Genomic DNA, 26,821 nt, shown 5'->3' on the forward strand with positions numbered 1-26,821 from the left:
AGTTGTCATTCTTTAAAGCCTTTTTAAAGGCTTCACTTTGATAAGTAGGGTCCTTCTATATTAATAGAGGCCCACATTAAAATTACCACCACAAACGGTTGCTACAAACATCAAGACAATGTCACCCTGAAATTGTGTTCACTCGCTAATTAAGGTATCTGAAAAAAGAACAAGTGAATTAATAATTATGCAGACATTGTAGAATGTGACCCCTGTTCCAAGCTTCAGCAGCTAGGGGCTAGCATCTAGCCAGACCACTTTTCCAAGGCAGATTAAGAGTTGTTGTTCCTTCTGGTCACTTTAGAACAAACTATGTTTACTCAAATGTGCTGTTTTAGCCAACAAAAGTGCTACTTTCGTTTTGACATCACTTCGTATCATAGCCCAAAATCTCACTAATGTTTCTCGAGAAGAAAATACAGCTTAATGCTATGCAAGTTCATATTTAGGGGGAAAAAACAACTTGTTTAAAAATTAAAACCAATAGGTCGTTCATCATAAGTGAAATGTGTGTCTTGTGTGTTCATTGATGTTCTTGACCCAAGGAAAATACATGTATACTGTTTTTATTTTATCTGCATACTCAATTTGATAGAATTTCTTAAGATATCCAAATATCAAAATGTTCGATAGCTGCAGTCCTAAACCAGACACAGGAATTTATTTTAATATTGGAGCCACTGTGCATTAACAAAGCTGTCTGTTCACCATCATCCGTGAACCAGGAAGTAGTATGCCAAAACTAGCAAACAAATGGCCAAAAAATATATAATTAAATAAATAAATAAATAAAAACACTACAGTTTACTTTGTGAATTTTTAACAGGTAAACAAGTTGTTCATTAAAAGAAAATAAGACAGTGCCTCCTACCTTTCCAATGTACTAACCACTCACACTGGTTGCAACAGCATGAACGTGTTTCTAGGTACCGTAAAAACAAAAGCAAAACAAAAAAAGTGATGATCATGGACCTCAAGGTCAATGACCCACAATGAACAAACTAAGAGGGGGAAACATTGCTGAGGGTCAGGTGTAGATTTTGATGGAGGCAGCCACAAGTTGAGCAGGCATGGGTGCATTGTTGAGGTAGTTAAATGCCATGGGAGGTAACCAGCACGGAACTTAAAGATAATAACAGATGTTCCCACGCGGATCTACGCGATTCGCGAAAATCAACATAAATCAACAGTAGATTCTGATCAATTTCCAACTTGGCTGAGTTCCAAGGGCTTCTCTCACATTTTACGTTGGACGGATCGAGACGGAAACTTATCGAAGTTGGGATCTTATCCACAACTGCCGATGTGTGTGCCATCGTTCGTTTTATCAAAAGCGGCCAACTACAATCGTTCAATGTTGCCTAAAAAAGAAGAAAAACACTGTCCCGAATGTTGAGTTGGCTGCTACCATTAGCACGTACTGTCCAACAATTGATCTGGCTAACACATCATCACTCCGAACACATTTCAGTCATCTACGTCAAATTTAATTCCGGCGAACTACTTAAGATTTAATCTTCATAGCGATATTGGACACCCAATTATCCGATCTGATACTGACAGGTCATCAAGGAGCATATTGACAGCTAGCCTTCATGTTAGCGTTTCGGCTAAGAGGGAGGAGGGCTTCCGAGCACAGAAGCTCCTACATGTGACAAAATAGCCATTGAAATGTTCCGCCATCACACCCGTTAGGAAAACAAAAACGTCATGAAAATACGTATTACCTGGATAACGTGAGCGGTGTAAACGGTTTGACTAGTCCAGAAAAGGAACTTGCAGTGGCGCTTTGGGTTTGACACAGAAGCGGAAGTAGCTAGCCGCGGGGACGGGAATGGAAGAATGACTGACATAATTGACAGCCAATCAAGTGTGAGGGTGGGAGTACAATGTCCAATGACAATATATGTCGGCGAGGAGAAATAATGAAGGGGTGGGACATGTTCGGTGCAGTACAGTGTACTGTACAGTATGCAGGTCAGAGTGTACTGACAAACTCCAAAACATTCTGAAGATTATAATAAATATTCCAAACACATTTCACCCATTAAGTCAAAATGTGGTAGTTGTTATTTCCCTTTCTGGAAACTTGCATTTTACTTAAATACTTTTTTTCAAAACATGAACCACACTCTTTTCTGAATACTTTTACTTTTAATATTAAAGTGAAGTAATATCAGAAAAAAATAATAATTTTGATATTTACATGAATACAGCAAATATCAGATAGTTTAAGACCTGTACTCAAGTAATGGAAGTGACTACAAGGTGACTTTTACTTCCACCAAATTTGTTTTACGTTAATCTACGTATTTGTACTTTTAATCAAGTATTGCTATTAAGGAACTTATATAAGACTCCATGTAAGCAATTCAGGATTTGATGCATATGGTAGGATTGCGCAGAGGACTTTTATTTGATTTTTTTAAGAATCCATCATCAAATATAAAGCATGTCAGTGACTGCATAAGCACATGTACTGATAACAAAAAAATGGCTATGACCCAAAGAGATGGGATCCTCACTTTAATTTTGCATTTGTGTATACAAGGTAACTTGGCTTCGTTTGAAAGAAAGAAAGAAAGAAAGAAAGAAAGAAAGAAAGAAAGAAAGAAAGAAAGAAAGAAAGAAAGAAAGAAAGAAAGAAAGAAAGAAAGAAAGAAATTATTGGTAACCTACAATTATAAGATTACAGATAATATGGCCATGTTAATCGGTTTTACATGTCACCTGATCACATTTGACGTTATTCATGGACTATTTACATCAGACTTTCTATTAATTGTTGGTGCTTAGTTGTTAAATGTAAATACGATACATTGTACCTTGTGCTATATGAGTGCTTTTGTAGTTCAGTCGGTTGTTGTAGGCAGCCGAGGAAACAATCAGCGCCTCAGTGGTTTTCTTTCAACAACTGTTATATAACAATCATTACAGTGTGATGAGAAGAAGTGAAAAGCAAACAGAGAATGGGATGGACAGAATATTAGGAGGCAAATAACAGTGGCAACAGAGAAATAAATGGTCTCTATTCAGGACCATGCAAAGACACACGCAGTACATGTATGCAGATGCATACATTAGCATGCATAATACACAAACATGCTCATGAGGAATTCTACTGCAAGAAACTGCCTCACTACAGAATAGACATGGTCTATTTTTTTTTTTTTATTTGCATCATGAGCATCATTAGGAGTAGGTTTAAAGCATTTGTCTTTACATAATTGTTTGAACGTGCATCAGTATGCCTATTGAATAACATAGCGATTGGAAAAGAAAACATTTTTATCTCAATTATACAAACAAGTTTGGATTCATTTACTCACTTTTAATACCAATATTCACCACAAGATGGAACCACAGGGGACACCACTGGCTCCAGACAAGTGATTACAGAATAATGTACCTTTTGCAACCTCTGTGCATCAAAGGCCAAATGACCTATTCCACACAGAACAAGACACGATCCAGTAAACCAGCGATCCCACTTGCAGGATCCTGCAACAGTGTCGCCAACACCAATAATATATGCCAATATTTTTACGACTCATTGGGAGGAGGCTGTACCTGCCTCATGCTCTTAAACCACTTTGTCACTATTTGTATGTAGATGACGGCTGGATTTGGAATTATAGTCGTGAGAAGCGCATCATGGAACGAAAAGGCTTGACGGTGGCTCTGGATGAGAAGAGGGGTTGTGTGTCACAGTGCTTTACTTAGACACAAGTCAGGGCCTGATTACCCCCCCTGCCTAGAAATAAATAAATGAACACCTGCCTAATATCTCTGAGGTTTGGTGTTCATTTCGGAGCTCTGGCATTCCTTTGTGCAGTTTGTGTTATGTCAAAGTATACAGTAAGATGAGGGACCCAGAGTGAAGAGGAGATGGAGGTAATAGAGTGAAGTTAGTGTTTAATGTCAAAAATGTTGAACATGTGAGCAGGTTCTAAGCGCTCACAAGGCTGGCAGCGAGTAGGTTCAGTTCTGGGGCTGTCTGAATGTCCACACTATGTAGTGCATTATATAGGGGTCACAACATTTTGTGTCCAGGGAGGAAAAATGTTGCACACTCAAAATTACCCACAATACTCTTGGGAAAGTAGTGAACATCGACGGTCACTCAACAGGTTAATATAGACCACAATGCATTGCACAAATGAAAGACACAGTGGTCACGTGATATGCAATGAGAAGCAAGAAGTTAGCTGGCTGTCCAAATCACCAAACAGAATGAGGGGATTATATATACAATAGGCTATTAGGCTACTATGGAGAATAGAGATGCATTGTAATGTGTATGTATATGAGGGCGTGCTGTCTCTTTTACTTCACAGTACACAAAACTGATTGTTCACAGAGCAAGCAGCAAACTACTCTCCAACACTTTCATGTCCATCATCTCTTTCATACCAATCATTCCTTTGAACCGAGTCCCCTACCTTCAAGGTACAAGGGGCACAGTGATGGTCTCTCCCTCGTGATGGTGACCCACACAGACCGTGAATGGCAAAACATAATTTACAAGATTATGAATAGGTATTTATGTATCAACTGCATATTTATTATTGCTTTAATTTAGTTATTTGACATAAGTTCACATAACACGTGATTTGGACTGACTTCCATTAACCACCAGAACAACAAACAATTCATCGGAATCAGCTATCTTTGTTGATGACATTCACCTCAAACACTTTGAAATCGAAACGGAGACAATTTGAATAGGATATTTCAAATTCCTACCTTTCTTGAATGTAGCATTAAACTGAGTTGTTGATTGCTGATCAGCTGCAAGTGTGTGCCCACCAGAAATTAGCCCCGCCTAGCAAGAAACAAGAACACACATGACAAGCAGGAATATTCAACAGGAAATCACCAAAATAAAAGGAAAGAAGTTCAAAAGGGACACGATCCCTAAAATAAGACAAATCAGTGGATGACCATCAGAGTATGTCTGATATTAGGGTTGGTCTGATGGTTTTCAACAGATAGTTTTACTCACATTTCATAAATATGCATATTGAAGATACTAAATGTGAATAGTTGTGTATTGAGATTTAGGAAAAACAAAACAAAACATGTTCTTGTGTCTATAGGCATCCTGCAATTGGTTGCCTGACGCCCAACATCAGTTGTGACAGGAAATACAAAATGGATGAATCAACTTACCATACTTACTATGAATGTTAAATCAATTTTAAATTGACCCAGTCCCAAACCCAGCAACCTAAAACCCAACCCACTTCAACCTTAACTATATAATCATATAAACTACAGTGTTTCTCAACAGTTGTCACCCTGGACATGCATTTTCCTTTTGGTGCATCACTGCGACCCACTATTATTATGAACCATAAGGAACACTTTAAAAACAGCCTTTGACAACACATGTATCATACTTTCAAAAGCTTTTTAAAATTTGTTTGCTGTACCGCCAAAAGCATAATGCTCGCCATGACCCCAAACGCAAGGCAGATACACTTTCTGTTGCTTGCCGAATTATATATCATGTGGGGACTTGGTACGCATCTTTACTGTAGCACAAAAATCCAAATACTTGTATATTTCACCAGCTGTCCACGACCCACTTTTGGGTTCGACCCACACTGTATACTGTACTGAACTGGAATGCATCTGGTAACCGTGAAACCCAACCCTTACCCTTTACCTTGATTTTACTCTAACGCTAACCCAACTATAGTGCACCTAGAATTCCTTTGAATGTACAGTTTTAACACTGTAATCAGGCTAAATCCCCCACAGTATATCATTTTTTTAATCACTATACTATACAGTATATAGGCCATCTTCTGCACAACCAAGGGAGGGAGCACTGAGTACAAACTTGCGTTTCCAGATAAAACAGGCCAGATGAGACTTATTTATCTTGTGGGAGACACGTTCTCTATGAGTCACATAGACAGCTTCAGAACCCCTCGGGTCTGTCTCAAAGGGGAAATGTGCAGCTGTTCAATCACCACAATTAGAATGAAAAATTATTATATTATTTTAATATGCATAAATAATTAATACATAAAAGTTGTAAATTGCCACGAGGCAATGCAACACTGAGGGACAATTGAGTGTGGAGAAAATCCAAAGAGAACAAACCAACCACAAAGAGTTTGTTTGAGTGCACATACTCGCACGTGCACCGTGTACGAGCTTGACACTGAGACTACAGTTACGCTTTAGGCCAGAAGTACTGGTAGTTGTCGTGAATAAAGAAAGTGCCAAACTGCAATGCCTCTTTAATAGTAGCCTACATGCAAAGTCCTGAAATGGTCATATGAACGCATGTGGCTGAAAGTATTCAGTAATAATCATCTTCAAAGACAGAGAGAGAGAGAGAGAGAGAGAGAGAGAGAGAGAGAGAGAGAGAGAGAGAGAGAGAGAGAGAGAGAGAGAGAGAGAGAGAGAGAGAGAGAGAGAGAGAGAGAGAGAGAGCAAAAAACGAGAATCAATTAAGAACAGATTCATAGGTCAGACTTTATAAATAAAGGTTACAGAAAAATATGTTCAAAGATAAAAACACATTATGGTGATGAGGGATGAAAAAGTGTATTCAGCTATTTCTTTTTGTTGCTTGAATATACAGCATTGTGGCAGCAGCAACAGCACTGCTGATGCAGTTCATTTTCATCGCCAACACAACAAAATTGAACGTTTCAGAATTACTTGTATTCTTTTTTTCCCTCTCAGCAAAACACACTGAAAATTAAGTGGTCCTCTTATTTAGTAATGTTTACACCCACCACACATAATAATTAGTCACCATTCATGGATAATGGCAGACTATTTTTGTTGAGCCAAAGTACTGGAGTGTGTATAGAGTCATACACAATCAAAAACTAAAAGGAATAAAATTATGCAGTACAATGAGGTCCAGCTCTTCTACTTATGACTGATAAACATTCATATAATGAGTTCTTGGACTGATGAGAGAAGTGAACTGCATGATTGCTTGACTGCAAATACACCTTGCTTCAGCAACGAAACCTGAACTATTAATTGTTGCCCTTAACAGTTTGGCTCCTAAAGTTGCCACCTGTTAAGATCACGCTCTATTAATGTGCACCCCAGCTTGAGAAACATTGGAGCATTACTGTAATTGGCACATATTTCTCATTTCATTTCAAGACCCACAATAAGAAAATACGTAGTTCTGTAGTGTTTACCTGACAGTCACAATCACATTGGGATAAGTAAACAAGCAGGATAAATCGTACAGTATTACTATTAACTCATCACTTTTATTATTGACAAAAAAAACCTTCATGTCTAAAACAAGACAAAGAATTGAGAGAGGATCTTTATTCCAACTGGCAAGTTGTGGAAATTGCATTGATGTAAGAGAGGAAGGTACGGTGCAAATACCCCCCCCCCCCCCAAAAAAAAAAACCCCAGCCCCGAGTATGACAGATGCCTGGTGTAAAATTTTACAAGTATTGTGTTATTGTAGCTCATAGACATTATATAAATTGTCATTCAATTTTTTTTCCCCATCTCAGTTTGCGCCAAGTGTTGGATGTGCAAATCAAATCAAATCAAATCAAATAAAAAATAAAGTAGATGTTGATCTGTTGATTGAATGGTCTGTCACAATACTTTAGTTGGTGTCATCAATGATAGTTATATAAACAAAACTAGACCCACTGACCGCTTTTCTATCTTTGATTAGTTTATCACTATTGGAATGACTGCTGGAGCAAGTCTGTCAACTAGAAGTTCACTTTACTGTTATCGCATGAACTTGGTGCTTGGTGTCTGGTGACATGCTCACCTCTTACAACAGAAAGCAGTTGAATTAATTATGGGAAAGTTCTGTTTGATCAACTAAATGATGCATAATGTTGCTTAAATAACATAAATTTAATTAGATAAGTAAATGCCGTATTGTACGTAAGTTGTAAATAATAAATACAGTAAATGATAAATATTATCAAATGACCTTATCTATCTCCATCTGTCCATCCTTCTCTCTCTCTCTGTCTCTGTCTCTGTCTCTCTCTCAATCTTTGTGTATAGTCACATAATCGTCTGCAGGTGGCGAAAGAGAGCTGCAGAAATGTCCAATGAGTTGTCCTCGTTACACTACCATAGAAAGTATTGTAAATGCATTTCTAATGGAAAGGGATTACCTACCGCTGCGATGATGACCACTAATGTAGTTGCGTAACTTTTGTTGAGTTTTATCTTGGGTACACCGTATGTTAGCTGTGCATCCTTGTCTATGTATTTTATGTTTTCTTTTTTTTTTTTTTTTTTTAAACAAATTAACAGTAACTTTTATTTCTTCTCTCTCTCTCTCTCTCTCTCTCTCTCTCTCTCTCTCTCTCTCTCTCTCTCTCATTATTATTATTATTATTATTATTATTATTATGCAAAAAATAATACATGCAAGTTAATGTCAATTATAAGTTTTATTTTAATTTTTAATTTTAGTTTTATATTTGTCAAAGTCCAAATAACAAGAATTTGTTCATTTGGATGGGATAGTCATGATTACTCATGAGCAACAATTTAACGGTTGAATTTGTTTCGTTTTTGTGTTGAATTGTGTTTTTCTTAAATAAACGACGTACATTTATGTTTTTTTTTTTTTTTTCCGACCTTACACATTGTTGTGGTAGAAGCGTATTTCCCTCCTGCGGTACGTCCTGTTATGTGGGCGGGGAGAGAAGGCGACTTCTCCGCCTCCGACTCTTCACGCACAACTCGTCCTGGAAGGCAGAAGCCGTAGGACAACCGCTGCAGTTTGAATAGGAAATGCATTTTTTTTTTTTTATATAAATGTAATATCTTGGGATAATTTTAAACATTAGGCTACTAAACACATTGAAGAGCGCACTTTGTTTATCATCTGGTCTTATCGCATGCATTTTTCTGTATCGCTTCACCGCGTGAGCTTTTCATTGTAGCCAGAGAGAGAGGATCTCGATCCTTTTGTCTGCGCGCTGTTGTTTATTCATTTCAGTTGAACTTCTGCCTCCCACGGTGGAAAACAACCCTACAACAGCAGCTTTCATTTCTGTTTTCCTGGTTTGCTTCAAACGGAATGAATGACAAAGTCAAAGGAGGTTGATGTCCACAACAGCCCGGCTCACCTCTCCTTCGCCTCGCCTAAGGAACGGAGACTCCATCTCCGGCAGAAGATGGAAAGCGGAGGCGGGAGAGAGAGCTTGGACAGCGGGCAGACGCAGCACGCGGAGCTGCCTGCTATACTATTAGCACAGGGTGGGAAGAAGAAAATCAATCGCGCTCCGTCACCGGCCAGACCCAAGGATGTCCCCGGGTGGTCCCTCACGAAGATCCGTGGTGGTATCGGAGCCCCTAGTCTGAGCGTGAAGCCGGGAGCCATCCACCTGGGAAGCCGCATTTCAAGGCGGAGCCCCATAGGAGGTCTAAGTGGAAAAGACGGCAAAGCCGATAAAAGTGGTGTGAAATCGGCGGGCAAGCCGTCCGCTTCCTCAGCCAACGCGTCATCCAAAAACTCGGCCGCCAAGATGGCTAAAAGTAGCAGCGGTGCACGGAGGAGGGTGTCGGACGCCAGCATTGGATCGGACGACTTGTCCAAGGATTCCGGTTGCGCCCCTGGGAAGCTTTCCACCACCGACAGCAGCTCCGAATTGTCTGACTGCGCCTCCGAGGAGAACAAACTCTCAACAGACGCCCCAAGCAGTGACAGCGAATCGAGAAGCAGCCGAGGCGGCGGGCTGGACGGGGATAACCCGCTGGAGAATGGAACTAGCCAACAATTAGCCGCTGCTAAAACCTCCACGGAGAGGTGCGATCAGGACCGACTGTCCATTGGTGTTGAAGCCGGCGAGGAGAGCGCGTCTCCGGCTGAGGAACGCTCGGCCACCTCGGTGGACAGCCGGATGCCAGCCAGCACATCTCTGGCCTTCTCTGACCTCACTGAGGAGTTTGTGGACGGTATGCACGAGGAGTTTGTGAGGGAAATCGAGGAGCTCAGATCTGAGAATGATTACTTGAAAGTAAGTCCCATATTCTATTTTAATTTGTTTGTTTGTTTCTGGATTTGGGGGTTGCTTAATGTGCTGCCCAGGTATATTTTTTTCACGTGATCGTTTTAAAGAGATGAGCACAAATGTTGATTGCATGCAGCATACTAATTAGAATAATTGCCATTATCACTGAGCCTGACCCATACAAGGGTGGTCCTTGAGATATTAGTGCCCATTAATGTCATAACACTGTCCATTTAATATTATTGGCCTTTATGTGACTAAGGACCCAAGAAAGCTACTCTGGCTTTTTCCGGGAATCTCTCTAATGTGCTTTTCTGGTTTACGGTACAATTGACTCAGACATGCAAGTTCTTCTGTTTGGATGCAACCCAAAGCTAATGACTACAAGTCTGAGTCGTAGCACATGAGCAAATCTTGCAGAAATGGAGCTGCTACGCATACCATAAAGTACCCAGACTGAAGAGCATTTATAATCTGTTGGCCTTCAAAAGTAGGGATTTCCCCCACATCTTAATTTCCATTCGATTCTGTTATTTCATCAGCTTTGGATATTAAATCACACATCAAATTTCAAATAAAATTTCCTCATACTATAATAACATTTTAAAGGCTTCATGCTTTTGTGCAGTCTCATTCAACAGCTGTCCCAAGTTACCAGACATCAACAATGCTAAAAATCCAACATCAGTACTTTGCAGTGGTCTCCTCATTTGATCAAAGTTCAAAAGTTGAGACACAACAATGATTCTGCTGTGTCTGATTGGGGAAGGTGATTGACTCAGCCACAGATGTAATGGCATGGCAACAGTGCTAATATGTTACCGTTTTAATTTTGAATCTAATGGGAGAGAGAGTGGTTGATTTCTCTTGTAGAATGTATGCTAAGTCATTTAGTTTTCAATGCATCATATTCATAGCTTTTAAACCATGCCAAATTGGGATTGTCAGAATAATAATTCTCTTACTTAAATCGTAAACGGATTGCATAGGTCTTTGACTGCACCATTACAGTGCCCATAGCGCTTCTAAGACGCTCATGTTGACCCATTCACATACAGATTCATACACCAATTGGCGGCTACTGCCATGCCATGCAAGCTGATGCAAGGCCCACTGGGAGCAAATTAGGGTTCAGTGTCTTGCCCAAGGACACTTCGACAGCTCTCAGACTATCGGAGCTGGGATTTGCGATGCCAAACCTCCCGTCACTGGATTCTATACCGTTGATTTAGTCTCAACTCTAGTTTTCTGTCGAAAGAAGTAACATATCATATAGAACTTCAGCTACATCTATGTGGACCCACGCTAACCACTCCAGGGATAATTAGTCCATAGAGATCTCATACATCTCATACATAGATATCTCTTTTAATCCATTTAGAAATAATAATAAATATTTGGTTAATTGATGCAAATTACTAGGGGTGTGAATTGCCTAGTACCTGACGATTCGATTCGTATCACGATTCACAGGTCACGATTCGATTCGATACCGATTAAGCCCGATACGAATTTATAAGTCGATTGTTGCGATTTTTTTTCATTCAAATTTAGAAAATACTAATCAGTAAGCTTGTAGAGTGTAAGATTTATATGAAAATGTATTATTTATTTATCTGAAATTTCAGTCTTATAGAGGTTGTAATCTGTTTCATGTTTGAACAGCATTAAAATAAAATATTAAGGCTTAATGTTCCGTTCATATAACATTCTTCCATGCTCAAGGTTTGAATCCTAACCCGAAGTCAGACGTTTTGTTGAATATTTTTCCATTAAAAATGGAAGTTTAAAAATCGATTCACACACACACACAAAAAAAAAAAAAGTCAATGATGATAAGACGTTGAATCGGTAAGACTACCGAATGAACAATTCTGAGCTCTTAAGAAAAAAAAAAAAAAAAAAAAAAAAAAAATCGATTTTTTTTTTTATTGAATCGATCCGAGAATCGCGCGATGTAGTATCGCGATATATCGCCGAATCGATTTTTTTTTAACACCCCTACAAATTACTATGATATAGTTGAAATTATCTTGAAAATTATACACGAGCAAGTTCAGCAACAGATTTATTAATCTAAAACATGCACATGGCCTGCGATTGGCTGGCAACCAGTTCAGGGTTTACCCCGCCTGCTGCCCGAAGCCAGCTGGGATAGGCTCCAGCACCCCCATGACCCTTGTTAGGAGTAAGCGGTTAAGAAAATGGATGGATGGATGTACATGGCTTTTAACTGCCATAAGTTATCCATAGCAGAATTTTATTTCCATTCTTGCAAAAGAATTAATGGTTGCTCAGCTTTCTAAAAGCCATCCTCGATCTTGGAATGCATATGTGATTACAGTAGCCACCCCATCCCCCCAAAAAGCCAAATGGCAGCTGTTGTTGCAGCTGTGCGGAACACCTGCTTGGTGCAAATGAACAGAGCATGAAAACCACATACAGGGGACTTGGATAGAAGTAAATCAGACTTGCATTGCTCTCCCATGATAAACATAGTCCTGTTTATTTATAGATGCCATTAAATATGGTAAATTCAATTATAAAAGTAAATCTCAGGATATATAACATAATGACAATACATATTAACATCATCCTCACCTGCCCCTCTTAAACATTTTTGTTGCAAAGATCCTTCTCAAAAAGTGGCATGATGAAAGTTAAAAAACAAACACACAACAAAGAAAACCTAAATTGTCTTTTTTTAGTTCTACATTTTTCCACAATAAACATCATTTTCCTGTCAAATGCCACTATGTCCCCCGCTTACTTGATCGTGAATTGGTGCTGGTCCTTTTTGCAGTGTAATGCATATGCAAATAATGTTTCCCCTCTGGGTTTGAAACAGTATTAAAAAGTGTCTATAAATACTTGAAGATTAAGCACACGCAACCCTGCTCCACAGGCATGACTTAATGAGACAAAAATATTGTTTCCCTCCCCTACTGTTTGTTTACTGTGTACCAGCAGGACAATTATCAGACCAAATGTTGCTCAGCTCAGTCTGTTAACTCTGGTCTTTGATTGGTTCATTTCCTCCTCCTGACTTGCTCGCTGATCACATGACTGAGAAAACCTCATCCCTGTTGTTCTTCCTAGTTAGCTGTGAAAAGCGGGTCAGTGGAGCATTTCTCTCTCAGCACATTAACTTGTGATTCCCCAGTTCCGTGACCTCACATCTTCGTCCTCTGCAGTCGTGTTTTCTCCGCCTTACTGTCTGCACGTGTTTCATGCTCCGTTTTCCCCACCTTTTACCCTTTCCGTTACCGTTTATCCTTCCTGTTCCCCACCTTTCCTGCCTTTTCGGCCTACTATTTCCTGTTTTCGCCTTTAATTCACTTCTTTCTCTCTGTTCTTTACAAATGTGTTGCGCTACTGTCTTCTCTCAATAGCAACCTCCTGCAAGGAAGTTAGTTGTTATGCTTTATATTCCTGGGTTAAATTATTTACTTTATATGATAGTGACTTACTCCTCTCTCTAGTTTTAGATATGCAGCACTTTGAAAAAGTCTGAGCCTTTTAAATATTGAGGATACAAGGCTAATAAATAATGACAGTACAGTACTGTACAATTAAAACACCAATGTTAACATTAGTTTACCATACTGTGCCTTAGATTTGGATACAGCAGTATCGAACTTCACGTCTCCACTTTGCTCCAGTAGTTAGTTAGCCACCCCCAGGCTCCTTTCAGATCAAATGTGTTTCCCTTGAATCAAAGGTATCTGACATCTGCATATGACAATTTATTAGTGACCTATCTTCCCTCAACCTCATTGTTTATATTCCAAAGTGCAGAGTGCAGACAGACACACCCTGTCAAGTCAAGTCAAGTCAAGTCAAGTCAAGTCATCTTTATTTATATAGTCGCCAGCTGGCCTACCTTTACATCTTATTATATACACACACGCAAGCACAGTCTTTTGTTGCCATGGTTGAATTTAAGCAGTAGCCGCTGACCCACATTTTCCAGTGTAGTAAATGATGACAGCACTATTACTACTGCAGCCAATCATCCTTTTTTTTGGCTTCACACACACTCTGGTAATCACTCTACTTGCTTAACGGTGTCCCACAAACACAAGCGATACAATCTCTGTTGGAGCCAGGCACGCAATTTTAAACACAGTGACCTGATATGATTTATGCCCCTCCACTGAAATGAATAAATTAATTTCCTATTATGTCACTGCTTGTCAATTATTTTCTTTCACGCCCCACCCAGGAAGAAGCCACAACATCAAATACATTTTCTATAAAAGTATAACACTGTATCCTTATTAACATTAAAGAACAAAATGAAAAAAATATAGATCAACTCACAACAAAGAATAGCTTTATTAACTTTTTTTCTCGTTTGTTTGTTTCATGGCCACCCCACCTCCCGGCATCACTCCACACCTCCCTATTTGAGAAGCACTGTATTATGTACAAGAATTTTGAATCATCATCATACTGTATGCGCCTTGTCCACCCTCTGTCACATTTTATTTTGTATCCAGTTTCCAGCGGAGGAATCTCCTTTGCTTTCCTCATTATTGCTCTTGCAAAGATTACATTTCCCTACAGGGACTGTAAGAGTACTCACAAAGAGAATCCAATAAAGTTTCACTGACCTTTCACCTCCTTCCTTGTAAGTGGAAGGACCGAAGATCAATACAAGACCTTACATACTATTCTGTGATTTAAAAAAAGAAAAACAATTCTAACACAGGACATGGAAGTTAAGTAAAAAAAAAATCTTTACAATAATATGTTCCATGTGGCCCCTCTAGTCTAAGTACGGTATTGCGATTAATATTGTGTTTGTAGAATACAAATTAAGCTGCAAAATCCACCAATTTTTATCTATCACAGGGTGGCCATTTTGCTCCTTGCTGTCGAGTGAAAATGACATCACATCCTCTAACGGCTCAGCTTGCAAATGTCACGACCAAACCCAGAAAACAGGTGTACCGTGATTGGTCGTTACTTGAGCCCTTAGGCACTGTAATGTAATTTTCAGTCAACAACAAGTGGCAAAATGGCTGCCCCCTAAGATGGATAAAAACAGGTGGATTTTGCTGCTTAATTTGTATTCTACAAACACAAATAATAATCAGAATGCCATGTGTAGACTATAGTAAGGGTGCATAGAACATATTAGTGTAAATACTATTTTTGACTTGACCTCTCTTTTAAATAACCTCATATATGACAAATTGTGGTAGTGCATCACATTTCCTTTTTTGATGTCATCATATAGTCATCCTGATAATTGGTGATTGTGAGAAAGACATGTTAGCTAACGTGCAGTGATTATGGAAATTATTTATGCATGCCTGAAGGCTGATTTTTTGGCTTTCTTTTTATTTAGACTGATAACGTTTTCCTACAATGATTTGATAATGGTTGCACGATGGAGTATTTGGTTAATATATCAACCTCACAGTAAAAAGTTGTACCCTGTAGTGTAAACCCATAATACTAAATTGCTTGTAGGTATGAATGTGAGTGGGAATGGTTCTTTGTCTGTATGTGCCCTCTGATTGCCAAAATCAGCTGGCATTCACCTCAGATCAATTGTGAGCTAAGCAGTAGAAAAGAGATTGCTGATTCACTCCCGTGGAATCCGTTCTGTTTTCAGGATGAGATGGAAGAGTTGAGATCCGAGATGCTGGAGATGAGGGACATGTACATGGAGGATGACGTCTACCAGCTTCAAGACCTGCGGCAACAGCTGGAGCAGGTATATATGCGCGTGTGTGTCTATGTGTGTGCAGGCAGGCATGACTAAACGAGAGCTCAGCCTCTCACTGAACCGCATTTTTTTTGTTTACTTAGTTTGAAAACACAGGGATGAATCAGAGTGCTGCAGAATGTTTTTTAAGGATTTTCAGGAAGAAAAAAAAATGCCATTGTAGTCCTTTTTGAAAATTTCTGTTAGAAATATGTTTGGATCCTGAGTGTGTCTTTATTGGACAGGCGAACAAGACCTGCCGCATTTTGCAGTACCGGCTGAGGAAGTCTGAGCGGCGCTCCATCCGAGTGGCCCAAACAGGGCAAGTGGATGGCGAACTGATCCGAACACTGGAACAAGACGTCAAAGTAAGCGTTTGCTTCCAAGCTCTCTCCTTGTATATTTAGCTGAATACTTGATGTCACGTCAGATAGACAGTTAATAGAGACACTCTACTTACACTAGTTGTAACATTTTTACCCAAAGAATTGGTTTGTTTTGTACAAAATAACCCAAAAATTTGAGTCGTTTTGTACAAAAGTTTGGTCAAATTGGCCCATTTTTGACCCAAACTGTTTTTTGTTTTGTTTTTGTTTTTTTGTTTTTGTTTTTACCTCTCACTGTTTTTCAAGTGTACAACAGAAGAAGCTGAACACTTTGTGTTTAGGTGTTTTGATGAGACTGTCACTGATGTGGCTATTTAAGTTTTTTGGGGGGGAAATGTGTCATTCTTCCCATTACATTCCTTTTATCGCTTTATCGTGACATTTCAACCAAAGACAGCTCCACCCTAAAGTTACCACAGTTTTTGGTATCTTAACTAAATGTAATCATGTAGTGTTCCAATTCATATCAGCAATACAAGTTATCCGATACATTTTTTGACAATGCACGATTGGTTATCAAACAGAATAAAATGAACTGTGTGGTTGAAAGTTGAAACAAAGCCTAAAAAGCTGCTCCCCAAATGAAGTCTTGTTGCTCAGAACCACTGTTCGGCTAAATTAAATTAAGATACAAACTTCAATGACTGTTGATTTGATAACTCATCAAACATAGTAAACACCCCAGGGACATAAAACTTATTCACAAACTATAATGTATTTTCTTCAAATCTTGGTCATGGATGACCTAGTTTTTCCACAGTCTAAAGCTGTGGTGAGGTCAGGCTTCAAAACCCCCTTTAAAATTACTTGGTTTAATTGTCAAGCTGCCTTAGGGACAGTGAACCACACTCTTCTGTTAAATTGACCTCGATGGCATTCACACACATGCATCCGCACAGATTTATAGATTGAATCAAACCATACACTAAGATGAGGACCAAAATTTGCTAGCAGTACAGAGCAACGATATGCGTTTGTGTCTGTTTGTATGTGTTTCTGTCCGTCTGTCTCTGGAATGTGGATAGACATCATGAGATTCCCCCCAACATTTTCCATGAAATTAAGGACAAAGAAAGTGTTATACCCAATGAGATAGTTTGCGTATGTGCGTGTGTGTGTAGGCTATATGTGTGTTTGTGTGATATCACGTCCAACCCGCCCGCTTGCCTTTTCTGTCTGCGGCTCAGCTGCTGTCTCACCATCTGGTTGTCTTGAAAGAAGGAAGGATGGAAAGAGGAAGTGGAAGGGATGAGCATACATCCTGTGTGTGTGTGTGCGTGTGTGTGTGTGTGAGAGAGAAGAGAAAAAAAGAAAAGGGGGGGGGGGGCGACTGGTGACTGTTTGAAAATTCAAATGAGCCACTCAGAGTGCCAGATGAAACAGGGAGGAAGGGAAAAAGTGAAAAGCGGACAAGATGGGAAATAATTCAAGAGGGATTATGTGACTTTAATGGAGTTGATTTGAAACAAGATCTGACTTGAATTTTAATTGGAAAGGTTTAAATTGAAAAATGCTATGGAAAGAAAAGAAGGCTTGTTCATACCATGACCATAAAAAGAAAATGATTTTGTATGACCTTTTTAGCCTTTCATACATGCAAAACAGTAAAACAGACATTTTTGGAAAACTGTGGCCATGGTAAATACTTTCTCAGTGTATGATTCCCCTTTTCACAATTTACCATCGTTCTTAAGGTTCATTTAACGTCTTCTATTTGGCTCCATTGGCCGTTAGGTTAGATGTTATGGTGTCCCACCCTGTGAAAGTGCATAAAAATGTGAGAACATGAGTATGGACAGATGTGTGGGATTTTTTTTCCTGTAAAAAAAATAAAAAAATAAAAAAGTAATTCATGTACATGTGGAAAGAAGCAGTTGGCTGCAGTAGAAAATACACATCATGGGTGAAAAACGACACTGGTGGGAGATGACATCGCTGTGTGTCCCTCAACAACACATGAATGATTGTCGCCTTGCTGCCAGGGGCAAACACTGGCGGGGGTTAAGTTACACCATTGTGTTATGTGTGTCTGTCTGGGTGCGGGTGTGGTGTGTGTCTGCGTGTGCATGCGCGTACTCACACTTCAGGTAGTGTTGTCATTTGCCTACAGACAGACATTATTGCCTCCCATCGCTGACGCTGTAACTGGAAAACTGGCAACACTACTGCAAAATGAGCTGGTAAACTATTTAACTATTTAACTATTTAAACTATCAAGAATAGGAATTACTTATTCTTTCTTTTTAAAGTTTTATATATACAGAAGTTGTATATATACAGAATCACATAACTAACAAACCCCTAAAAAAAAAAAACCTGACAGGCAAAAAAGTAGTCCAGCATTTTACACAATAAATGGGCAATACAGGCACATTAATCCAGGCAGAATCTAGGGCATGTATTTATTCTAAATACATATTACTCTGAATGGGATATTGTAGTTCCATCTCCAAGAAGACATACTGGTACTCTTGGTGATTTAGGATGATCACAATTTTCCCATATAATCTACAACATTCTCCATTAAGGGGCGGACCTTAGAACACTCCCATAATGCATGAATAACCCCGGGTTTACACCGGTTGCGTGTGCGGTGCGGCTGCGGTGCGGTGCGTCTTGACTGCGTGCTCCGGACGCGTCAATTTTTTGGCCAATCCACACCACTCCGCACAGCTGCGGTCCGGCAGCTCCGTCGCCGACCACTTCCCGCCGTGTCTCGCGTGACCGCGCGCGATCATGTGGCATTAAAAACAACGACAAACACACAGAAAGTCTGTACTCAACAGAGAAGCAGCAAGAGAGGTGGACTTTTATTTTGTGGCTTTCTACCTCCAATATAAACCTCTCCTCATCCATGTTCGCTGGTGTCTAAACCGTGAATGAGCACCTCGCACGTTAACTCCAGGCCCGTCTACGCCCACGTCACGTTTTGCTAGCATGCTTGCGAAATAGGAGCTGGCGAGTGTTTTATCTTGAAAGGTAACCGGAAATTTATTTTGAAACTGTGTCGGTCTTCCTGTCCCGCTCGATGTGTTTTGTGCTAGCTTGCCATTTGCCGGAGGCCTACCGCTGCGGCGTCCGGCAAAAATAGAAAATAGGCTATCCTTGCGGAAGGGCTGCGGCACGCCGCAGCTGAGATGCAGTCGACACGCAACGCACCCGCAAGCGGTGTAAACTGCACCATTCGAATGAATGGAATCTAATTGCTTGCGTCGCCGGAACGCACCGCAACCGCACCGCAACCGCATCCGGTGTAAACCCGGGGTAAGTGTGCACCTTTCATCCCTGCATTTCCCACACAAAACTTCATTGAGCAAAAGCCTTGGTGGAGTAAAGCAAAATTTAGGAATTATTTAATATTCAATAATTTTGCCTCTGAATTCTCTTATGTAGTGTTTGATATAGTGGAGAATTCCTTCCCATTACACTTTTCATCCAATGTACACGATATGTTCTTTTAAGTTATTTCTTCAAAAATACTTTATTACTTCCGCCATTCTTTGTCCAAACCTCCTTGATGCCTTACGATGCATTTTCAGGCATACATAGCATTTACTGTATTTCAATCCTGACACTGAGAGGTAATCCCACCACCAATTTGTAAATATTTCCAGAAGTGGCTACGACCCTCCAGATGGACTTTTTCTTTGAGTCTAACATAAATTCCTTCAACATAGGAGTTGCATTTTCTTCGTATTTTGAGCATGGGTGTGTTGGCCATCATGAATTTTGGGAGTTGCCCAATTTCAGCCAGTCCATTACTAGGGATGTAACGATATCCAAATGTTACGATACGATATTATCACGATATGAAGCTCACGATACGATAATTATCGCAATATTGTGGGGAGGTTGGCGATATTTAAAAAAGGTCACAATATTATAAAAAAAAATTAGCTCATACTAAAAAAAAAGAACAATGATGTGCTTTTGTACATAACATCAATTTAATATTATTATTATGTTTTATTCTTCTTCTTCTTCTTCTTCTTCTTATTATTATTATTATTATTATTATTATTATTATTTTTATGTTATGATGTTAATGCACGCACACATTGAGTTCCTCCACATATTGACTTGCTTCACAGGCATATTACGTTCCCCTTCATCTGACAATTAGTGTATTTTAAACATAGATGGGGCAAAACATCCCTAATGAAAATTAAATTGCACTAAAAAACTAGCCGCCAAGGGTGCTAGAACTGCACAAATGGAAATCAACTTGACTTTTTTAACAGATGTGTTGCATTTAAATATCGTGAAAATGACAACGATATTGTGACAGTTTTAATATCACAATATCACGATATTGTGCTTAGTGTTACATCCCTATCCATTACTGGTTGAATTTGTCACGCATCATTATGCATATCTGTGGGCACCAAACTGCAAGTCGGTGGAGGCCCACGGTGCCATTTTGACATAACATAGTGTTTTACTTTTAGGAGAATTCCCTCTCACATTCCTGTTGGATATGCTTCCCAATATAAAATTAATACTGTCTTCATATAAAGTTGTCCAGTCAGCATTTTGCTTAGGTGTGACAACTAGACCTTGACTTCTTGAGCTCTACAAAAATGGGCTGATCTGCTTTACCAAATTGGCTTAACTACTTACTTATGGTTGGAGTCACTGATTTGCACGCACGCACACAAACACACACACACACCCTCTCTCCATCTTACTGCTCATTTCTTGAACATAGCAGAGTGTGAAACGTTCATGATACTGTAGATAATAATACGTATTGTAGATGATGTTAGTCAGGCAACTGTTATTTTTAAACACATCATTTCTGTTTTATAATGTGTGTGAGTGTCAGGCGCCATGTGACTTGGCAAGTGTGTTCCCAGAACAAAACAGAATCTCCTTGCGGACGCCTGACATAATTTCCTGTCCTACTCACACACTGCTCTCATTCCCACAGACAGCCGCACACATCTGGACACATGCAGTATGTTGTATATAGACGCTGGATGCAGCAGGATATATCGTAATTTTCCCCCTTGTTGCTTAAGGTTCATCACAGTTTGTGTCAGAAATCTGTCTCTCCTTTTAAGTCCATTTTGGATGAATTGACCATATATAGTTAAGTGCATGAAAGCTATGTAGCTAGCTTCAATCTAGTGACTGTTGCTCAGCAGTAACGGAGGTCACTGCAAAACCTCTTACTTAGTGCCAAAAAGGGAGAGAACGCAATCTACTTTATCAGTAACCTAAAAGCAAGACTCTTTTATGGTGTATGTATGTATTATGTGTGCTGCTTACTGTAATGATATCCAATCATGGAAATACAATATTATCTCGATATGAAGCTCACAATACGATAATTATCACGATATTATAGGGAGGTTGGCTATATTAAAAAAGGTAATAGAAACATAGAAGGGCCTAAACATCCCTTATAAAAAATTAAACTGCACTAAAAAAAAAAACTTGCCACCAGAGGGTGCTAGAAATGCACAAATGGAAATCAACCTGACTTTTTTAACAGATGTGCTGCTTTTAATGTTGTGACATGACGATGACGATATTGTGGCAGTTTTAATATCATCATATCACGATATTGCTGTTATTGTTGCATCCCTACTGCTTACACTCTCCACTCACAAGATTATGTACAAATGCAAGACAGAATTGAACACCATTTGTATTCATTGCCGTTGTTTTAGTAAGACACAATGCATTTTTTTTTATAGCACTGCAAACTACAACCACCTTAATTAAAAGTAGAATTTGCTAATATATAATTTTCATTAATTGTATTTTATAGTAATTAGAATTACTGGCATTGCACAATACATTTATTAAATAAATATGTATATTCAGAGTTAAACCAAGAACCCATTTTATGTTGGTGCAAATCTGACTGAAAATACGGCTAGCATGAGCCACCTACATTTACCTAATTCTAAACTCTAGGAAATGATGCAATAGATTCCTGTTCCCAGGATCAAACTTTGGTATTTTCCCTTCTGTATTTTATATTTGTGTGTATCTCTGCAACAATTGACTCAGTTTACATGCAGTCAATATTTGAGTTACGGTCAAAATTCTGGTTTCTGAAACATTTGAATAACATGTTTACATGCGTGCGCGGACAGGGTTATCCCTGTATACATGGTCATTGTAATTAGTTGCATGCACATGTGCCAATGCATGTGCATTTTCGTGCATGTTAGGTTAACAAAATAGGACACAAATAATAAATACATTATAGGAAGTTCTATCTGAACATCCTCAGCCTGTTAGGTTTTTACTCTGTGGGTGTGTGCATGCTAAGCAATGCAGGAAGTAAAGCCACCATCTGTGCCAGACCTCACATCACTCTTGACAATAGGAAATATGGTTCAAGTCGATACTGGATTGCCTCTATTAGCAGCTTTCAAAATAGGAATTTATGACTTAATGTACAGAGAATTTCACTGGCATTGCATAACCAGGTTGCGATGTAGCAAAGCATGCACACAATTGTGAGATTCATCACATTCCGTCATCTTTGTACATCCTATCCGAAGATAGATAGATCAGCGCTTGTCCCGGGAACAGCTGTCGTGCTAGCGTCTCTCACTCTCTCTTTCACACAGAATGGTTTTATATATAGACTTGCAGCAAATTAGTCATGATGTAACATCCTAAATGGGCGTCCAGAGGACTTTGTGTTAGGCGGATGTCAAAAAGGTCAACTACCATCACCACGGAACATAAACACCAGGATTGCCCATGAAACCGGCCTTTAAATCCAACAGTCGATTTTTGTGTATTGAAATCCAGTGTGCAAATGTTGGGCAGATTTTAAATTGCACTGGCCTTGATGTGTTATGTTAAAGGGATACTTCACATATTTTGCCCATTATAGCAATAAAAAGTTAATATTTTGTCTATAATTAATTTGATACTTTCATTATTTTTCATGTACAATTAATACCTTTAAAAACACATTTTGCAACTTGCTGTCGACTGAAAATGACATCACACGGGCTCAGATAACCAACTCAGCTTGTGAATGTCACATGACCAAACCTTAGAAAACAGGTCAACTGTGATTAGTTACCAATCACAGCTCAGCTTGTGAACGTCACATGACCAAAACTAGAAAACAGGTGAGCTGTGATTGGTTACCTGAGCCCCTGTGATGTCATTTTCAATCGACAGCAAGTTGCAAAATGTGTTTTTAAAGGTACTAATTGTACGTGAAAAATAATGAAAATATCAAATTTATTATAGGCAAAATATTAACGTTTGACTGCCAAAAATGGCTAAATAAGTAAAGTATCCCTTTAATGGCAGGTGTAACTTTTAAATATTTTTCCCATTGGAAGGAATTACAGAGAGAAATGATCAGTTCCAAGGTCAAAGTGTTCCACCTGAATGAATTGTGCAGGGAGTTTTAAATGATAATCAGCTTTATCGACAAATGTATTTACCAATAAGAAGTGATTTTGTAGTCGTAGTTGGCTTGTAGTGTTATTATGATGTAATGATTGGGCTTCATGAATTGTTCGCTAACTGTGCAACTGGCAAAAGGTGTGATGTGACCATGAAAATAATGTACTATATCATTTTTTTTATTATTATTATTTGTACAGGGAATGTTTGTACGGCATTTTTTTTAATTTTTTTATTTTGTATCAAATTTTGCATGTTTATGTTATTTAGTACCACTGTACACTGCATTTGGAAGAGATGTTGAAAGATATGGAAAGAAAATAAGGGTGGCTCACATCGTTTTCATAAAAAAAACAAAAAAAAACATTGGCGTGAAAAGCTAGTTGCGGTTTGAACGACAAACAACTTTATATTATTTATAGCACAAAAACAACAATGATGCAATATGCGGCTCATGCTGGAAACAGAGGTACACCAACAGAAACCAAGGGAAAATATCTACACCGTCAGACCATCAAAAACCCAAAATATCCCACTTCATCCTCCAAGCTGTCATTATTTCACATGGATCATTAATGTTTCATCATTTTTTCAGGGCGAGGCCTACACTTAAGACTTCTTGGCTTTTTGTGGTAGAATGTTGATGGGGGGTTTTTGTCAGTTCAATCAATTTTCCTCCCTGCAACGCATTAAAGCTTCAAGCCACTTTTTTTTTTCTTACATCCTAAGATCCTATCCTTTTCCTTTGCCATCCCCCAAGATAAAAAAAAACAAACAAAAAAAACAACCTAATTCCAACAACACATGCACACACACGCATGCACACACACGCATGCACACACTTAGCACTTAGCATGTAAGATCCTACAGTTGTACCAGAAGGAGAAGTTGCTAGAAGACAAACACATTTGGTGCGTGAGATTGGAACAAGACTCTTGTTTATTGGACACACACAATTCACAACCACATAGTGTAGTGTCGACTACAAGGTACCATTTGTTGACCGATAAAGCTGTTTGCCCTGTGGCGTGCGTGCGTGTGCGATTGGCTGAAGTCAAGAGGGAAAGGAAAACAGAATGACAAAAGAAGTCTGAGTCTCTCTCTCTCTCTCTCTCTCTCTCTCTCTCTCTCTCTCTCTCTCTCTCTCTCTCTCTCTCTCTCTCTCTCTCTCTCTCTCTCTCTCTCTCTCTCTCTCTCTCTCTCTCTCTCAGTAAATTACTAAATCCAACATGCTCTTCTCTCACCAGAAGCTTTAGTGAATACTAATTAAATCCTATAGCGGATCTCCAATGGATGTACATTCCATCACATTCGCGGAACAAAACAGCATTTAGAGACACTCAGTGGCTCACAAAGGAGAAAATTCTCCAAGTGGAGAGAGGAGGAAGAAAATAGGGCAATGGAATGGCCAATAAGCACACCATTTTGATAAATACTGTACATAATACATTCGCTTCATGTGTTGTTAGGAACTTTACTAATTCAGTTTTGATTCAGTTGAGTGTTGAGTCTTGCATCGTAGGGAACAAAAATACTGTAATAAAAAACATTATAACATTTGTAATAATTTAAAGAGTTGATAATAATAAAAGGCACAAAAGAGAGTAGTTTTCTATAGACATTTGTTGTCTGACTTATTCTTGTACTCTTCAATGATGATGTATGAGGAAAACGCAATTTAATAGCCACATGACTTTTTAAAATTAGAAAGTCTTGTTTAGTATTTTAATTAGTGTTGTTCCGATACCGTTTTTTGGCCCCCGATACCAATACCCAGCTTTGCAGTATCGGCCGATACCGATACTATACCGATGCTTAAGTTCTTTTTTCCTCAACATGAAAAAGCTGTCTTGCTATTGGTTCAGAGCATTCAAGGGGCAATAGGATATCTTAGATCAGCATGCAGTGAAGTCACATACCAGTGAATGTCGTGCACCAGCAAGACACAAGATCCTGCATCCAAAGTCCTATATTAGCGTTGGAATTAATGGTATCGGCATGTTACTTGTGAGTAGTCACCGATACCGATACCACTGTTTTAATGCAGTATCGGCACCTCTGCCGATACCAGTATCGGTATCGGAACAACACTAATTTTAATCCACACAAACACACACACACAGACACAGTGATGCATCCATCACAGAAGAGAGACATTTACCTTGGCCTGGCCTTACATTAAACTTAAAAAGGTCCCCTCCATCACCAAGGACCTCAATGATTTATGCCACCATGTCTTATCGGTAACTGCATGTCTGCCCTCAGTTGTACTCTGTGCACAGATGCATGTCCATTGAGACACGCGTGCACGCAAACACACACACACTCTCTTTGTAGAATAACCCGACAGAGAACAATCGTTTGCAAAAAAAAGCCTGTAAACCTCGCTAAGCCACACCCCAGTAATGCCAACTGGCTACTCACGACACAGCACAGAACAGCTGTTATTGCTAGCAAACTTAGCCAGCTAAGCTAATGAGACCATACAGTAGCCTGTGTACTCCTGGTTGCAACACTTGAAGAGGCCTTCCGGTATATCTTTTTACTTTGTAATGTTAGGGCTGGGTATTGCCAACAACCTCATGATACGATACATGTCACGATACATATACATCCCAATACATGATCTTCAAGGTGATACATAAAAATAAAAATATCAAAGTATTAAAATTGCAGCTGCGATTGTTTGGCAACCAGTTCAGGGTTTCCCCCCCCTACTGCCCAAAGCTGGCTGGAATAGGCTCCGGCACCCCCGCGACCCTTGTGATGAGTAAGCGGTTAAGAAAATGGATGGATGGATATTAAAATTACAGCTCTAAAATGTGCTTATATTTGGGGAAATAATAACAGCATTTATTTCATGTAACACATTCTATTTTGGTTTTAAACAAAATATAGAAAAATTTGTACATTTAGAAACATGTACCATGTTAAGTTTTAATTTTTCTTAGCAAGACACAGTATCCAATCACTGATGGGCTATTTTTAAAACAGTGTCCACTTTTTTTTTTTCTTTTTTTTTTCTTTTTTTTTTTTTAAATAAGTAGGCTACAATGCAACTAAACAACCAAGGCTCATGTCCCTTTCGTCTGCTCCCCCACTCCGTTCATCTGCTGCCCTCATGCTACTTGTACATGCGCACTAATTGATGGCAATTGACTTCAAAGACTGCTTGTTAAGTCCAATGCAAGCCGCTCGAAAGCAACCTTGCCTATTTAAAGTTAACGAGCAATATCGATTCTGACGCCTGCGTATCGATACGTGCATTGTAATCAGACCCAGAACGATGTATTGCCGTATTGATTTTTTGGGCACAGTCCTGTATGATA

The 26,821-nt window shown here is 39.1% G+C and overlaps 2 protein-coding genes across 8 annotated transcripts in view; one reads left to right on the plus strand and one right to left on the minus strand.

The window, feature by feature from the left end:
• Nucleotides 1-4,840, minus strand: part of LOC144014687 (oxysterol-binding protein-related protein 2-like) — a 28,503-nt gene extending 23,663 nt beyond the window's left edge. For 2 of the 7 annotated variants that reach the window (XM_077514871.1, XM_077514867.1), the window contains exon 1: nucleotides 1,728-1,844. The gene's annotated coding sequence lies outside the window, so the exon portion shown is untranslated. Of the gene's footprint in view, nucleotides 1-1,727; nucleotides 1,862-4,746 lie in introns of those variants that run through there. The other 5 variants (XM_077514870.1, XM_077514872.1, XM_077514869.1 and 2 more) reach the window with 5 other exon arrangements.
• A 3,845-nt stretch (nucleotides 4,841-8,685) lies between these two features.
• The window catches only part of mtcl2 (microtubule crosslinking factor 2), a 72,375-nt gene continuing 54,239 nt past the window's right edge, over nucleotides 8,686-26,821 (plus strand). Inside the window, exons 1-3 of the mRNA XM_077514873.1 lie at nucleotides 8,686-10,001; nucleotides 15,622-15,723; nucleotides 15,960-16,082. Coding sequence (XP_077370999.1) covers nucleotides 9,066-10,001; nucleotides 15,622-15,723; nucleotides 15,960-16,082 — 1,161 coding nt within the window. The 5' untranslated portion in view covers nucleotides 8,686-9,065. The remainder of the gene's footprint in view (nucleotides 10,002-15,621; nucleotides 15,724-15,959; nucleotides 16,083-26,821) is intronic.

This window comes from Festucalex cinctus, chromosome 2, assembly GCF_051991245.1.
Source record: "Festucalex cinctus isolate MCC-2025b chromosome 2, RoL_Fcin_1.0, whole genome shotgun sequence".
NCBI classification, from domain to species: Eukaryota; Metazoa; Chordata; class Actinopteri; order Syngnathiformes; family Syngnathidae; genus Festucalex; species Festucalex cinctus.